At 57.4% G+C, this 14,903-nt stretch overlaps 2 protein-coding genes across 3 annotated transcripts in view; both read right to left on the bottom strand.

The window, feature by feature from the left end:
- The window catches only part of LOC125957120 (proton channel OtopLc), a 6,346-nt gene extending 3,616 nt beyond the window's left edge, over positions 1-2,730 (bottom strand). Inside the window, exon 1 of one of the 2 annotated variants that reach the window (XM_049689594.1) lies at positions 2,605-2,730. In XM_049689594.1, coding sequence (XP_049545551.1) covers positions 2,605-2,672 — 68 coding nt within the window. In that variant the 5' untranslated portion in view covers positions 2,673-2,730. Of the gene's footprint in view, positions 1-755; positions 1,587-2,604 lie in introns of those variants that run through there. The other variant, XM_049689584.1, reaches the window with a different exon arrangement.
- A 3,746-nt stretch (positions 2,731-6,476) lies between these two features.
- On the bottom strand, positions 6,477-9,097 carry LOC125957149 (proton channel OtopLc-like). The gene is made up of 6 exons (XM_049689641.1): positions 9,047-9,097; positions 8,600-8,950; positions 8,203-8,429; positions 7,944-8,066; positions 7,542-7,859; positions 6,477-7,449 (listed from the first exon to the last, which is right to left on the bottom strand). Exons 1-6 carry the CDS (start codon positions 9,067-9,069, stop codon positions 6,485-6,487), a joined length of 2,007 nt encoding a protein of 668 aa, XP_049545598.1. The 5' UTR covers positions 9,070-9,097; the 3' UTR covers positions 6,477-6,484.
- Positions 9,098-14,903: the final 5,806 nt, after the last annotated feature.

The following is a 14,903-nucleotide window of genomic DNA, read 5'->3' as shown; positions in this document are numbered from 1 at the left end:
TTATCGCGGCACCGTTGCGCCAGTTGTTTGCCAGTTCATTACCGGGGAGTTCCGACAGAGAGATAGAGAGATAGAGAGAGCGACAAGAGGTAATTGGGTGTTGCAGGGCGCTAGTTGGTTTGAGGGATATAAACACACACACGCGCGATTATAGGGGAAAGGGGGGGGGGGGGGGGGGTGCAATATGCGTTGCACGACCGTGGGCTAATTTTTTTTGCAAATCCAACACCACAATTAGCAGCGCGTGCTTGGTGGCGGTGGTGGAGGTGAAATGGGCCTCCCCCAAAAATGGTGCCCACCACGAGCCACTGGCCACTTACACTGGCCGTAAAGGGGCCGGGGGTGGGGGTGGGGGTGTGTAGGCAAATTGACACTTCGTGTCCTCGCGCGCACCATTTAATGAAGTCGCGCGTCGCTGATAATGGACCGATCGATGATGATGATGATGTCGCTGATGCTGATTGCTGATGGAAGTTGCTCGAAGGCTCGTGACCTGTATCGCGTGATACAGACACGCGGTTGCTGGCTGGCTGGCTGGTGGCATGGTGGTCGCCACTCTGTCTCTCGTTCGCTCGCACGGTCCCCGGTCGACCTCCTCGCGCCCTTAAAGGTCACGGCACGTGAGTCCTCGTCGAGCGTCGAGCTGCTGCGTCCCTCATATAGGTCACTGGATCACCTGCAGTAGTAGTGGTGGTGGTGGTGGTGGTGGTGGTGGTGGTGGTGGTGGTGGTACAGAATGCGTTTGTTACACCTACCCGCTGCCGCTGGTGGTGGCCGCTGGATTGACGACGACGACGCCGCTGGAATTCGGCTTGTCTGGCCGAAGGTGCCAACCGTGATCGGTGCCCGGTGCTTTGGTGCGTACGGTTGCCGCCATTGCCGTGCGCAAGAGGCGAAGGAGGCTGCGGCTCCGAGGGGGAAGACGAGGGGGTAGGGGGTGATTCGCAATCGCGTTCCGAGGGTGGAGTTGCGATGATGCGTCACACGATGATGGTCGCTGACGGTCGCCACGCACGACAAGACGTTTCGTTCTCGCGCACTCGCGTCTCGAGTGTTCTCACTCTCTTCTTCTTCTTCTTCTTCTTTTCTCTCTCTCTCTCTCTCTCTCTCTCTCTCTTTCTCTCTCTCCCTCTCTTGCTTACGCTCTTCGGAGCGACATTGTTTCGCAAAGACGCAGCACACTCGCCCCAACCGTTCTTGCCGGGGGTTGTCGTTTAAGGGGGTTGAAGAGGGAAGGGAAGGGAAGGGGGTGCTGGAGTGCTGACTTTGCGGGGGCGCGTGCTCGCCCCCCCGTCTGCCTGCCTTACAAATCTGGGTGCGCTGTGTGCGATTGCGTCTGTCACGATGTTTCGATGTCTTGTTGACACCAGCAATCGCAACCCCCTGCGCAACCCCTACCCTCACCAAAAAAACCCAACAACCACCCTGCCCTAACTGAATGATAGGCAGAACACTGACAGACGGACTGACTGACGGGCGCGGCGCGAGAATGGCGCGAAAATCGCGACGCGACGCGACGTGACGCGAAATGCTCGCGGATCGCGGGAATCGTTTCGGATTTCGCGAGATTGATGTGCAGAATGCGCCCTGCGTCGCGCTACTAAGTGCGCCTATCGCCATCACTCGGCCTTTTATATGACCCCCTCTCTCACTCGCTTGCTCACCCTCCTCTCACACCCCCTTCGCATCCGTTGTGCTTGTGGCTTAGACTCGCGACGCGCGACAGCATGGGACCACGCCGCACGCCGTACCGTTTCTTGTCATGAGCGTCTAATGACCCCCGTACCACCCTCTCTCCCTCTCTATCTCTCTCTTTCTCTCTCTCTTGTTCTCCCAAGTTGTTCGACCAAGAAGTTCTAGCCAAGAATCTCTCATCTCGCTCACTAGGGAGTCACTCTCTGGGTTTGAGGGTGACACACGGTGTAAGGGGGGTAGGGGGTAGGAGTGGAATGGGCTGGTAGGCTGGTTAGGATGAAATGAAGGGAGCGTGCATTCGGTAGCACCACGCTCTCTTCGGTGAGAAGGGGGTGGGTGGGGGTACAAAAATTAGCAAGCTAAGAGCGCAGCGAAGGGGGGTGAAGCGCGCGCGACGAGGAGGAGTAGGAGGAGGAGGAGGAGGAGGAGTAGGAGGAGGCGGAACCATCTCCAGGAGTGTCAAGTGCCTTCGGTCTGCGATTAGCACCCCCTCTCCACTTCGCTCTCCGAAGCGAGGGTGCAAACACCCCTCGTGAGCAGAGTTTGGTGATGACGACAGGAAGGGAGGAAGAGAGAGAGAGAGAGAGAGAGAGAGAGAGAGAGAGAGAGAGAGAGAGAGACAAGCAGGAGCCGACTGTCTAATCTCGTCCAACTCTGCTGCTGCTGCTGCTGCTGCACGGAGTTGCGCCCTGGGATAAGATCTCACTACGGGGATAGGGGTTGTAGTTGGCGGATTGCGGAGAAGGGAGGGGGAGGGGGAGGGGGGTGCGGGGCGAGATAAGCCAGCGCGCCAGAGAGCCAGAGCGCATTATCACCTGCTCCCCGGGGCGAGGGAGGGTAGTTTCGATTATAAAAATGCTCGTTGGTCGTCGTCGTCGTCGTTTGGATGTTGCTGATGGGTGGACCTACCTGAAGGAGACGGAGTTCTTCTTGTGGAGCTTGCCGGTTGCCGGTTGCTGGTTGGTGGTGGACGCCATGACGGGCTGCCAGTGACTGAGCCGGCCGCCGTACGGTCACTGGAATAGTGGAAGTCCGGAAGCGCTCTAGTGACAGCCTCCCAGCCGCCCTCCTCCCCCACCAACCCCTTTCCTCCCTCGCCTCGTATAGACGTTATCTATCGCGCGAGGAAACACTCCCGAATCCAATCAGTCTTGGTTTTTTCGGGGGCTTCACACACCGGCGGCCTTTAATCAGCTGTCCTCGCCCCTACCACCCCTACCCACTCCCAGGTGGGGTGTGTGTGTGTGTGTCTTTCTCTCTTTAATTGGACGCCCAAAAGTGCGAGTGACGAGCGACTACCGGGCGTCAGCGATGGTCCCCACAGATTGGGGCTACCTGGGTTCCGCGTTCGGTGTCGTCGTGCTGACGTCGTCGGGATGATTGAATTGCTTGCGTCGATTGTAGGGGTTGCTGGTTGGCGCGGGATTGAGGGGTTGGATGGGATGAGATGTTTTGTGGCCGTATTGCTAATTACATTGCTCTGAAACGAGGCGCGCACTCGCCGTACTATGAGGATGCACCGCGACACACACACACACACACACACACACACACACACACACACACACACACACGCACATGCGCACGCACACTAATCTCACTGATAGTAACCCCTCCACAGGATGCCAGGGCGCGTCTCGAGTCTCCACGAGTCTCTGCACTGACTGAACTGACACACCGGCGCATGGCCGGTGCTCGATTCGCCAGCCCAGACTTTTGCTGCTGCTGCTGCTGCTGGTGATGGTGACGGTGGTGGTGGTGATGGTGGTGGTGATCGAAGGAGGTCGACGAGCGGACGAGGGAGATAAACGCAGACGCAGCGGCGCAACCCTCATACGGCTCGAGCCCGTTTCCCCGCTTTTTGGAGGCTTTTTTTGAAGGGGTTTGGGGGGGGGGGGGATGGGGGTTAATTGGGGAGGGGGCGAGCAGCAGCAAACCCCATGATCATGCCCATGATCGCGCACCGAGCAAGCGAACGAACGAGCGGTACGCGAAAGGTGCGAACAGACACGACAAACATTGCCCGTGTGCGTGTGTGTGTGTCCCGATGATCAACCCCCTGACCTGATGGGGGGTTGCGTCTGCGACGTCTACGTCGTCGTCGTCGTCGTCGTCGTCGTCGTCTGTCACTCGATCTGGGCTAAGTGCTCGCTCGCTCGGCTCCAAAGTTCAAGTTCATCCAGTCCAATCACCCGGCGAGAAAATGGTATCGATCGATAGGGGGTGGAGGGGGATGAAGGCAACCAGAAACCCGTTTTGGCCCTGGCGTTGCGATCTTGCGTTGCGGTTGCGGCCCAAAGTTGGCTCGAACCTCGAGAGCTGCCCCGAGACCGATCGACCGACCGACCGACCGATACCATAAGGGGTGGAGCTTGGAGGGGTTGGCTTGCGACCCTTTCACCACCGCACCACCCCGAAGGCGGTGAAAGGGACCCGAGGTGAGGGTTGCCGAGTGACGCAGCACGCACCCTAGTCTGCACCTTTAAAGCTGCGTCGTTGCAGCCCCAATAATCCCCCCCTTGTTTGGTCCAAGGGATGAGGGTGGCTTCTGACATTCCCTCCCTTCCTCTCTGTTTCTCTCTCCTTTGCCGATGCATCCGGTAGTTCAATTCAATCGACCCTCACCGGAAAGCGCCTGCGCCTGCTGGGAAGATGAAGCAGGGGTTGGGGGGGTTGACTGTGAAATTCGCAAAAAAACGAAACCGTCACCGTCGCCGCGCCGCTAATCGGGTCCGGGTGATCAGCATGCCGTAGCAAAGCACGCACGGGTATGACGTCCGCGATCAGACGTATCAGATTGCCTCCGTCCAGGTCCATCTTCCCGAACCCGGAGGGAACGGGGAACGGTTGAACCGGGGGGCCGTAAAACCATAATCCATTATCAATCTCGTTGCCGTACCCGCTTCCCCCCCCTCTCTGTCGCTCACCATGCACCCGCACCAATCAACCCCTGATCAAAATATTTCGAAGTTGCTACGATTGCGATTGCCGCGACGAGATGTGCGTCTTTCGCATGCCTCATCGCATCAAGGGGGAGGGGGGGGGTTTATTGGAAAACGAGGGGCGCAAAACCACCACCACCACCAAGGCTCACGGCAACATATTTGGATAGGGGGTTCGCGCTTAAGGAGCTTAAGAGCTTTGGTTTAATTATTTGAAGCAGCGATCGAAATGCCCGGCATTAAACTGTCGATTGCGTTCCAGTTCCCCCCTCCCGCAGTAAGCCACCCCCGCCCCGACCGGTGGGTGGAAGGTGAGGTGAGGTGAGGTGCTGAGTGCCATAAAACGGGATGTCGATGATTTACTTCGCTCAAATCAGTGCTAAAAGCAGTGAACCGCGGCAGCCTGTCACCGCAGCAGCCGCACCACCACCCCCTCACCCTGTGACCACTAGCACACCACAGGTGTCGATGTGTGTGTGGGTGAGAGAGAGAGAGAGAGCAGGAGCGAGATAGGGAAGGGGTCGCCACCAATTGCAATTCTCACCTACTAGCCAGCTAGTTATCATCGGCAATACGTCTGGCGTGGTCAGCGTTGGGTTTTATTGCGTCTGCACGGTGGGAAGGGGGGGTGGGGGGTGGCTTACCAGGGGTGCTGGATAGGTACTTAGCACTGGGCTGTTCAACCGATTCTACTTCGAGGTGTTGTAATTCATCCAGGAGCGCAATCAGCGCTCAGCCTAAGCCCACCATCACCATCATCATCGTCATCGTACAACCACCCCCACCCCCTCCCCCATCTTGTGGCTGTGGATGCCTCTCTAGCGGGGTCGGGGTAATGCACCAGTCAGCTACTCGAACTACCGGATCAACCTGCTTGATTGATGAGTCGTTTAGTGGCCGGTATTAACAGCAGCAGCAGCAGTCGAAGTCGGGCAATGGCCGTGATTTCTGACGCGGATTAAGACACTTGATGGTTCGGATTCGGTTTCGAAGCCGGGGCCCAATAGGGAAGTGTTTGTGCCCCTAATAAAAGGGCGAGAAGGAATGTGGAATGGGATGGTGGAAATCGGGACGAAAGTCGGAAGTCTAAGACGCAGAATGGCCGCGCAGGTCGTAGAACGCGGCAGGAGCTGGGGGGGGGGGGGGGGGGGCGAGATTTATGGCCCACCGCCCTGCCGCGTAATCGGACTCGCTTTCGGCTGATAGCAAGCCATATAGTAGCAATGACGCTGGCGGTGATCTTGTTGCAACTCGATGAAGCTCCATGAGTGCAACGCTGACTAATATGGCTGCAAGCAGCTGCAGCAGCAGCAGCAGTTAGAAGTAGAAAGTAGCATGGTATCATGTGGTTCGTGTTTGGGTGTATAACCTTTAAATACTCTGCTTTATTGTCGAAAAAACATTTTTTATATTTAAAATAGAAAGCCAAAAAAAACATTTATTCCAAGGATTTTCCCTCGATAGCTACACATTTTTCCCATCTTTTGGGCCGATTGTGTATACCATGCCAAGGGATTTTTTTCCATTTTGTGAAGCAAACCACTCGCCAAGCCATTTTCGGGCATCTTCATACGATTTATTCAAATTGAAGCAAAAACGTTGGGCATACCTCGCATATGCTCTTTTTTTCTAGCAAAAAACTACACAACAACACAAGGATTCACTTATGATGTGCACTGATTTACGTAAACAGGTGTCGAACCCATCCGAAAAGCAGTATGGGACATGTCGATGAAAGCTTAATGCGCACGATATACAAACAACGGGTTTGAAGGTTAAACACCTGCGTACAGGTCTACATCGTTTATTGGGGTGCTAGTACATAAAAAGTGCGGGAGAATCCGGGTTCAGCGGGGAATGGCGGATGGTCGGCGCGTGGCCGCGGCCGAGAAACCACCGCTAGCGTCCGTCTGGTAGCGGGCCTTGTACGTGTTCTTCCAGATCTCGAACAGACAGATGGTCGAGTGGAAGCGGTAGAAGATGGCGAGCGGCATCGAGACGTGGGCGATGATGGCCCACGCACCGGCACCGTAGAACTGCATCACCTGGGGCCGGAAGCTGGCGTGGCTCTTGACGAGCGCATTGACCAGCCAGGCGGCCAGGTTCGCGACCAGCAGGAACGTAACGATCTGGCGGCCCGGTTTCGCTCGGTTTTGGCGTGCTCCCTTGCACCGGCGCCACCAGGTGCTCAGCACGAACAGCGTCTGGAGGGAGGTCTGGGCAAGGGCGAGCACCTCCGACAGTACGGCCCAGTGCAGGGCCCGCCCGTACGTGTGGTAGGTGCCGATGATCGAAAACACACCGTAGATGTAGATACCGGTCTGCGTGATCAGCAGCAGGTGGCAATCGAGCGGAAGCGGCGGTTGTACCCGGGCCGGCCCATGCCGCTGCGTCAGCACGCGCAAATCGCGCATGCTCAGCATCGCCCGGCCGACCGCAGCGAGCGTAACGGAGTAGAGGACGAGCTCGTACACGACCACCTCCAGCATTGCCAGCTCCTGGAGCTCCCGGTGCGTTTGCTTCCGCAGCACGAAGTGCATGATCAGCACGAGCAGGGTGACGACGAGCGTGACGATACCGGCCAGTAGGCCGGTCTGGGCCCGCGAGCAATCGATCGAGAGCCGGTTCGCGGCCCGGCCCGCCACACCCTGCTCCGTCTGCACGGCTCCCTGCGTGCCGCGTCTCACCAGCCCTCGCCACAGCGAGTACATCGTCAGCGCACAGATCAGCGAGTACTCGATGGTGCAGGGAAAGAGGAAGGGTGCGGTATTGTGGACGACGTTGCTCATGATGTGGCCCCGGGGCCGGCAATCTGTCGATGGGAGGGATAACACGAGAGAGAGTGCAGGATCAGTAGCAGGTGGTAGGAGCAGATGACACCCACACACACGCGCTCACACATACCTGTGCTCAGCGTACTGGTGCCATTGTTGCTACCGATGCCGACGGTCATGGTTGTGTTGGTACTGGTGGGTGCTTGCGGCAGCGGGTACCGTTCCAGCAGTTCGATCTCGTGTTTCGCCTCCTCCACCAGCACGAACAGCCACTCGCAGACGTTGGTGGCGAGCAGATGCATCAGGGCGAACCGGGCGGTGAACGGGTGCCGCTCCAGTCCCAGCTCCTTGCCGCTCGTGATGATGAACTGCATTTGGATGACGCACAGCAGCATGCGGGTGGCCGGGATGAGGGCAACCAGCACGCCACCACCACAACCCTCGTCATCTGCGTGCGTGCGTGCGTACGTGCATGATCAGTGATCAGAGTGATGGTTGATTGATAGTGCGAGGTTACTAGAGCTCTACTTACGGCTCCGCTCGAAGTACTGGCCAAAGTCGAGGGCCGAGTAGACGAGGCTACCGACGCCGAAGGCGATGGCACCGATGCGCAGGTAGAACGAGGCACTGTGCGAAGCCGATCCTCCCTTGCTTCCTACCATCAGGGGTGGGGGGAGGTTTGACAGTGTGGAATAAGGAAGATGCTGGGATTTGAAAAAGGAGAGCAGCAAACACACACACACACACAGGCAGACAGATACACAGTTGCTAGATCTGCTGCTTGGACTTACCTGGACGGTGGACGGCTGCTATGCTGGGCGGTACGGTTGGGTGGCGGTACCGGTCCAGGTGCAGCAGCGCACACAGTACAATGCTGACTGCGTACAGGTAGAGGTAGAAGGGTTGGTGGAAGTTGATGGGCGCCCGGTGCGCGACCAGCTCCGTCACCGGCAACGTTATCCCGAGGATGATCAGCAGTTTCGCGTACAGTGCGGACAGTGCCGTGACCAGCTGCGCTCTAGCGAGACAAACACCAGGGGTAGAATGAGAGAGAGAGTGAGAGAGAGAGAGAGAAAAGAGAAAAAGAGAGAGATGGCGAGAGAGAGAAAAAAAAGGCAGAACAAATAGCAGGAGATCAGCAGTTTGCTGAGGAGCCGACGGAGGCAACGTCACTCGGCTCGGCCTTACTGTGCTTGCTGGTGATTCCGGAGCAGCTGCTTGCTGTCCAAACGGCCCAGCTCATCGCCGGCGAACAGCTCCGAGAAGCGCCGGTTCAGCGACAGGCGGCTGCTGTGTTTGCGGATGAAGTCGAGGACAACGGAACGGCGCCGGCCCCCGCCCGCAACCGATGGTCGGCGGCTCGACGAGTGCGACGCATTCTGCGACGCATTGTGGCTCTTGGTGGGTGGTGGTGGTGGTAACAGCTCCACGCTACCGAGCGTCGTCCGGCGGCTGGTTCCCGGTGTCGATCGCTTGCTTATCGGCCGCCGTGCTGATCCAGCGCTCGTATCCGAATCCTCCCCCGCCGGTGGATACACACTGCGGTATGAAAGAGAGAGAAAGAGGAGACAAGAATGAGTGTGTGTGTGTGTGTAGGTGTGTATGTGAGAGAGAGAAAAAGAGAGAGAACCGAACCGTAGCTCCGGAACGCGCAGCATGCTCGGATACCACGGATCAATCCTCGCCGCCTGCTGAACCGCTACTGGAACCGTTCCGCTGTGATGAGAGGTTTGGGGCTAACAACCCCCACCCCTCGATCCACACCACGATCACGATCACTCAGCGCGGTTGTCTCTTCCGCTCCCATACCCCGCCACCTCCCCGGGCGAGTGCTAATCGATCCAACAAACCATAGATCTCACCTCCTCCTCCCCCCTCCCTTCCTTCCCTCCCTTCCTCCACAATCCCCCGCCCCATTTACCTGACTGTCTGTTTCCGCTGACTCTGCATCATCTTCTGCGCAGTCTGCGACGCAAAGTGAAGGTAGTGAAGGCTGCCTTTGCGCGCGTGTGTGTGTGTTTGTGTGTCTGTGTGTGTCTCGTTGTTCCGTGACGCTCGCTCACTCGGTTGCGCGTTTGGGAGGTCGCACAATAATAATACAACGGACGGTTAGGTCGGTTCTGCGCGCCGACCGAAGGGGGTTACGTGGATGCCCCGAGGCGCTGTCGAACGACCGGTCGGTTCGCCCAATTCACGACCGCCCGCTTTATAGCGCCCCCCGAGTGTGTGGTGTGCGCGCGCGCTATCATCGCGCCGGCTGCCCCGGACTGCCCCGTCCGATAACTGCGTTCCAACCGAACGAACCGAGTGCGATGTCGACGCTGCCGTCGCTGCTGCTGCTGCTGCTGCTGATGGTTATGATGATGATGCTGCTGATTTTGCATTAACCTGCGCCACGCACCCCGGCGTAGAAGGCCAGAGGGATGAGGTTGCGATGATGAGTAGGGTGGGATGCTAATTAAAGCATGCGCCTGATAAACAGTTTACGGCATGGCCAACCGCGTGTTGTGCAAGGGGAGAGGGGTAGGGGGATGATAAAAGAAGGACACTGCCTTTCTGGTTCTCGGTCATCGGTCATGCAGAAAATCGCACGATCGATGCAGAATCGATGGATGCCATGACAGAGATGCACTTCCGTCCAGCCAGCCAGATCGACCGTCCCCGGGGAGGGGGGGGGGGGGTGATATGCGGGGGGTTGGCACTCAGCACTCCGCTGCAAAGCAGCCCCACTGGCTGTCATAATTTGATTAGCACCCCCCTTCGCCCCACTACGGAACGATCCTACTAGAGATACGCGCACGCGCGCAGCGCACCCCCTTCTCCATTTTGTGCGTGTATATGTGTGTGTGTGTGTGTGAAAGTGTGTAACATAATTACCTTCATCATCCACTACGTTGCTGCTCTGAGCTGAAGCTGAAGGCGCACGCGATCTAGTCAGAAGGCGCAGCGCGATTCGCCCTCGAGGGAATGGCATTTAAAGAAGAAGAAGGAGAAGAAGAAGAAGAAGAAGAAGAAGAAAAAGAAGAAAAAGAAGAAGCAGAAAAAGCAGATAGGGAAGAAATACCTCCTGAGTCCTGGCAGTGCGCGGTGTGCACCGGAAAAACCGTAAATGACGACTATATATTCACCTGTTGCTCATCCTTCATTATTCCTTCGCGACAGTCAGTTTGCGAGCAGTCGCAGCGCATCGCGCGCTTGTGTGTGTGATGCGTACCGGTGCGTGAGGCTAACAGATCTTTCCTTCTTCTCCTCCTTGTCCTCCTCTCCTTCCCCCCTCCTCCCCGTCACCCGACAGTTGAGTTGCACCTTCAGTCCGTTGCAGGTTTCGTCGACAACGAATTGAAGCCAAAATGGGCCGGGAGGGGCGCAGCGGCGGGCTGAAGGCGACCCTGCTACCCGAGATGCAACCCCTTCTCCCACCACACAACACGTTTGCCAGCGAAACCCGATACAGATAAGGTTTTTTTTTTCCTCCGTTTTTCCCGTTGATTTTTGGTGACGAATCCGCGCATCGCGGACAGAGGGCTCGCTGCTGCTGCTGCTCGCTGGCGCTACACTACGACGCTCCCTTTTGATGACACATCCCCCCGGAACACACACACACACACGCACGCATGCACGCATGCACGCACGAGTTGGTTTATGATGGCTTATCAGTGCTCACGGTGCTTGTCGCGTTTCACCTCAAGGTTCTATATCACCTCTTCAGTCTTCAGGCCGACCGGCCTTATCGCGCTCGATGGTCGACGACGACGACGACCAAGGGGAAGGCGGCGACGGGCGAAGGCGAATGACGCGACCTGTCCCGTCGAGTCGGGAAGCTGACATTTGCAAGAGTACGAACGAGACGAGAGAACGGGACAGAGAGTAGCAGGCAGGCAAAAGGGAAGAAGCAGCAGAAGGAGAACCGTCGGTAGAGAAACCCCCGGGGCGCCCTGGGTTCTGGCCTTCCGGGCAGGGGAGGCAGGGCTGTGTCTGCCGCTGGAGCTGGAGCCTGGAAGCCTGGAAATGTAATTTTCTCTTCTGATGAGCAAATTAAATTGATTTCATGTAGATCGTGTTTCGGTGTTCGGTGAGGGGTTTTGAAGGTCGGTCGGAGGGGGGAGGGGGGGGGATGATGGGAAGGGTGGTGGTTCGTATCCGAAACCGAATTAGTGGGGGGGGGGGGGGGGGGCCTTGGCTCCGTCGTCGTCGTCCGCGCTGCGTTCCGTTCCGTTCTTTTCCCGCGGTTATGTCGCTTTCGTCGAGAGATTCGAACGCGTTAGGGCGGCCATTTTGAGTAGGAGATCGCATCCCCCGCGGGTCCCTGGTCCTCTGCGCAAGGATCTAGGTCGTGTCGGGGAAGGGGGGAAAAAAAAGGAAAGAAAAAACCTCGACGATGACGATGCTACGGCATCAAGAGGCGAGGGAACGGGACAATGACATTTGGATTCGATTTCCTAGCGCCGCGCCGCGTGGTAGTAGCAGCAGCCAGGTACACCACTACCGCTCACTACCGCTGCGGTCACCAACAGGCAGGCACCAACAGGAGTTCAACTTTCTCTCGCTACTTTCGCCCAAGCCCCATTCCGTCAATTCCATTCAATTCCAGGTTCCAAGAAACGGCAGTAGGTACTGGGACGCTTTACAGGTAAAGACGAAGGTGAGCTGATGGTGAGGAGAATCGTAAATTGCTCTACCGCAGACTGGTGTGACTGGCTGTGTGTACGCGTGTGTGTGTGTGTGTGTGTGGCATCCGAAGGTCTTAGTAAAAGAACGCAATCAGTGCAATGCTGAACGCTCGCTAATATCAGGTTAACGGATGGATGGACTTTTTGCCGGAAGGCCGCCCCGCACCCAGGACAACCCCCCCCCGCCCTCCATTTCATCCCTCCTTCCGCACACCGGGTTACGTCCCCAACGTTCTCCACTTGTGGTGAAATTTGGACACAGTTTAAACGAAGAGATGAAGGAAAACGAACACTTACCCGTCATCGGCATCGGCGATTTGCGCGAGTTCCCTTCCCCCCCGCCACACCTGCCCCCGTGTTCCGGGGGGTTCTTAGGTCTTCTTTACCTAAACCCCCCCCCCCCTTTCCCCCTCTCTCGCTTCCCCCTCGTGTGCTGTGTTGTCTGTCTCTGCAACAGCGACTGTATTGGGCTGTTTCGGTAGACTCTGCAACAGATGCGACAGCGACTCTTCCGAGGATTCCGAGCCCGAGAAGTTGCAGGAATGGAGGGCGAGAGAGAGAGAGAGAGAGAAGAGAGAGAGAAAGAGAGAGAGAGAGAGAGAGAGAGAGAGAGAGAGAAAGAAGAGAGAAAGGTGCTGGGGATAAGACAGATGCAAATGCAGGACTGTTTGAATGAGCTGCGGCCGGGGGATCTCAACAGGTTCCCACCTGTTGCAGTGCAGGGTATCTGCTGCTGCTGCTACTGCTGCTGCTGCTGCTGCTGCTGCTGCTGCTGCTACTACTGTTTGCTGAAGCAGTACTCAAGCAGGTGGTTCTAGAGCCACTGATTTGATTGATGTCTGCAGTCTGCTGCTGCTTCTGCTGCTGCTGCTGTTGTCGTTGATGCGTTGCGACCTCCTGGACCTTCCAAGAGGCTCGTCGGTCACTTTCTCACTAGCACTAAAGCACGCACAACCTCACCGAGTCGAGTAGCACTTCACTTTCACTTCACGCACTGTGTACCGCGGAAATTCCCCCCGGCGCCGACTGTTGATCGGTCCAAGGATCGGCCGAGAGAAGATTCGTCGAGAAACGTCGACGTTCACGTTCACGGCGACACCTGGACCTGGATGTCTTAGGCCCCCTGGTCTCCCGCCCGCCGCCGAGACAAGCGAAAGCCACGAGCAGAGAGCACCGAAGAGAGAGGGCACCGGACAGACCGGAGAGCAAGGACCGTCCAGGACCGCGGCTACTGACGAACTGATGCTGCACAGCTCGGAACCGTGTCCTTTACATGCTGCTGGCCAGTCTGGCGGCAGTCCCAGTCAGCCCGGTGGCATGCCGGAGGGAGAGCGAGATGGCCGATGCGCAAGACCGGGCATTCCCGTAGGTCGCCCGCATGCTGGCGCATCCTCGCACCCTCTCGCTCTCTAATGCTCTCTCTCTTTTTCTCTCTGTTTCTCTCTCTCTCTCTCTCTCTCTCTCTCTCTCTCTCGCATCGCACTCGCTCTTACACGCTCGGTCGCTTCCTGTTCCTCCTGGCTGCTGCTGATGCTGCTGATGCTGCCTGCCATGTGCCACCGCGCTACATAGCAGGTAGTAGCAGGATATCACCCCCTCACCCCCCTAACCCCTCTTGAAACCCCCCTTTTCCACCCCCTGGGCACAGCACCTGGACTGGCGAGGAGCCACTTCCGGGGTTGCTTTTCCCTCATCCCTCATCCCTCATCCCCAGCTCTACAAAACCACTCTCTGCATGTGGAGGGCTGGGAGGGAGGGTTGGTAGTGTGGGGGTGGGCTGGCGGTTAAATGGATTCCTCGACATGCAGCAGGCCTGTGCGCTGTGGCTGTGACTCGTGCAGGGCCTAACTAGTGGGCTGTGGGGTGGAGAGGGATGGGGGTGGTACAGGGGAAGGGGGAGGCGTGAGGCAGGAAACGTGAAAAAGGTGAGTGACAACCGTTTCAGCCAACTCCTCACGTCCCGTCCCCTCCTCCCCCGTACCGTACCTTCCTCTTCGGTTCTACTGCAACAAAAACACCCCAGCCCCCATCCCCTATGACGTGTCCTGTTCACGGCTCTGCTCTGAGTGCTTGTTCCTGGCGCAACTAGTCGGTGTTTGCAGCCACCCCCTCCCCTTTCCACCTTTCGCCTCCTTCCTCTCCTTTCCTTTTTCATCCCCCTCATCCCCGCCGTCACAACTTCCTTCCTCTCCCCTTCCCTTTCCCATGCCGTGGCCATCGTGTGCTGGAGGACCCAGCCACTAGCACTGCACCCAACAGGTTGGTGCTTCGCTCGAGCAGATTCGGAAGGTGGGGGAGCGTGAAGTGGTGGTGTCAAGGGGTGCTGTGGTATACCATGAGCACGCTCGCTCGGGATGCGCCCTCCCTCTCGCCGTGGATCCGTGATTTTGGCATCCCAACCAACGGACGACGGATGAAGCGGGAGTGGTTGGGGTGGGGGTGGGGTGCCTTGATTGTCGTGTGGTTGTTTCGAAAACACTACTGCTGGCCAACCACCTGTCCTTCCCTGCATACACCGCCCCCACCACCCCCCTTTTCCCCTCTACCACTCTCTCTTCAATCCCTTCTCGGAAATGGAGCGAATGAAGATCGTCATCATCGTTTGCGCGTTCGCGCGTGTGTGTGTGTGTGTGTGTGTGTGTGTGTGTGTGAGTGGAAGATAGATGAAAAAATCAGAAAACCGTCACCATTGCAATACCATCCTTCCACAGCAACCAGCCTACTGCTTCACCCCTAAAAGTCACCCCCCCGCCACCCTCCCATTTGAGAACGCATCGCATGCACACATCTTTGTGTGTGTGTGTGTGTGTTTGTTGCAAAGT

This window comes from Anopheles darlingi, chromosome X, assembly GCF_943734745.1.
Source record: "Anopheles darlingi chromosome X, idAnoDarlMG_H_01, whole genome shotgun sequence".
Lineage (NCBI taxonomy): Eukaryota > Metazoa > Arthropoda > Insecta > Diptera > Culicidae > Anopheles > Anopheles darlingi.
Note: the sequence above shows the minus strand (reverse complement) of the source record. Positions and strands in the feature narration are given on the sequence as shown.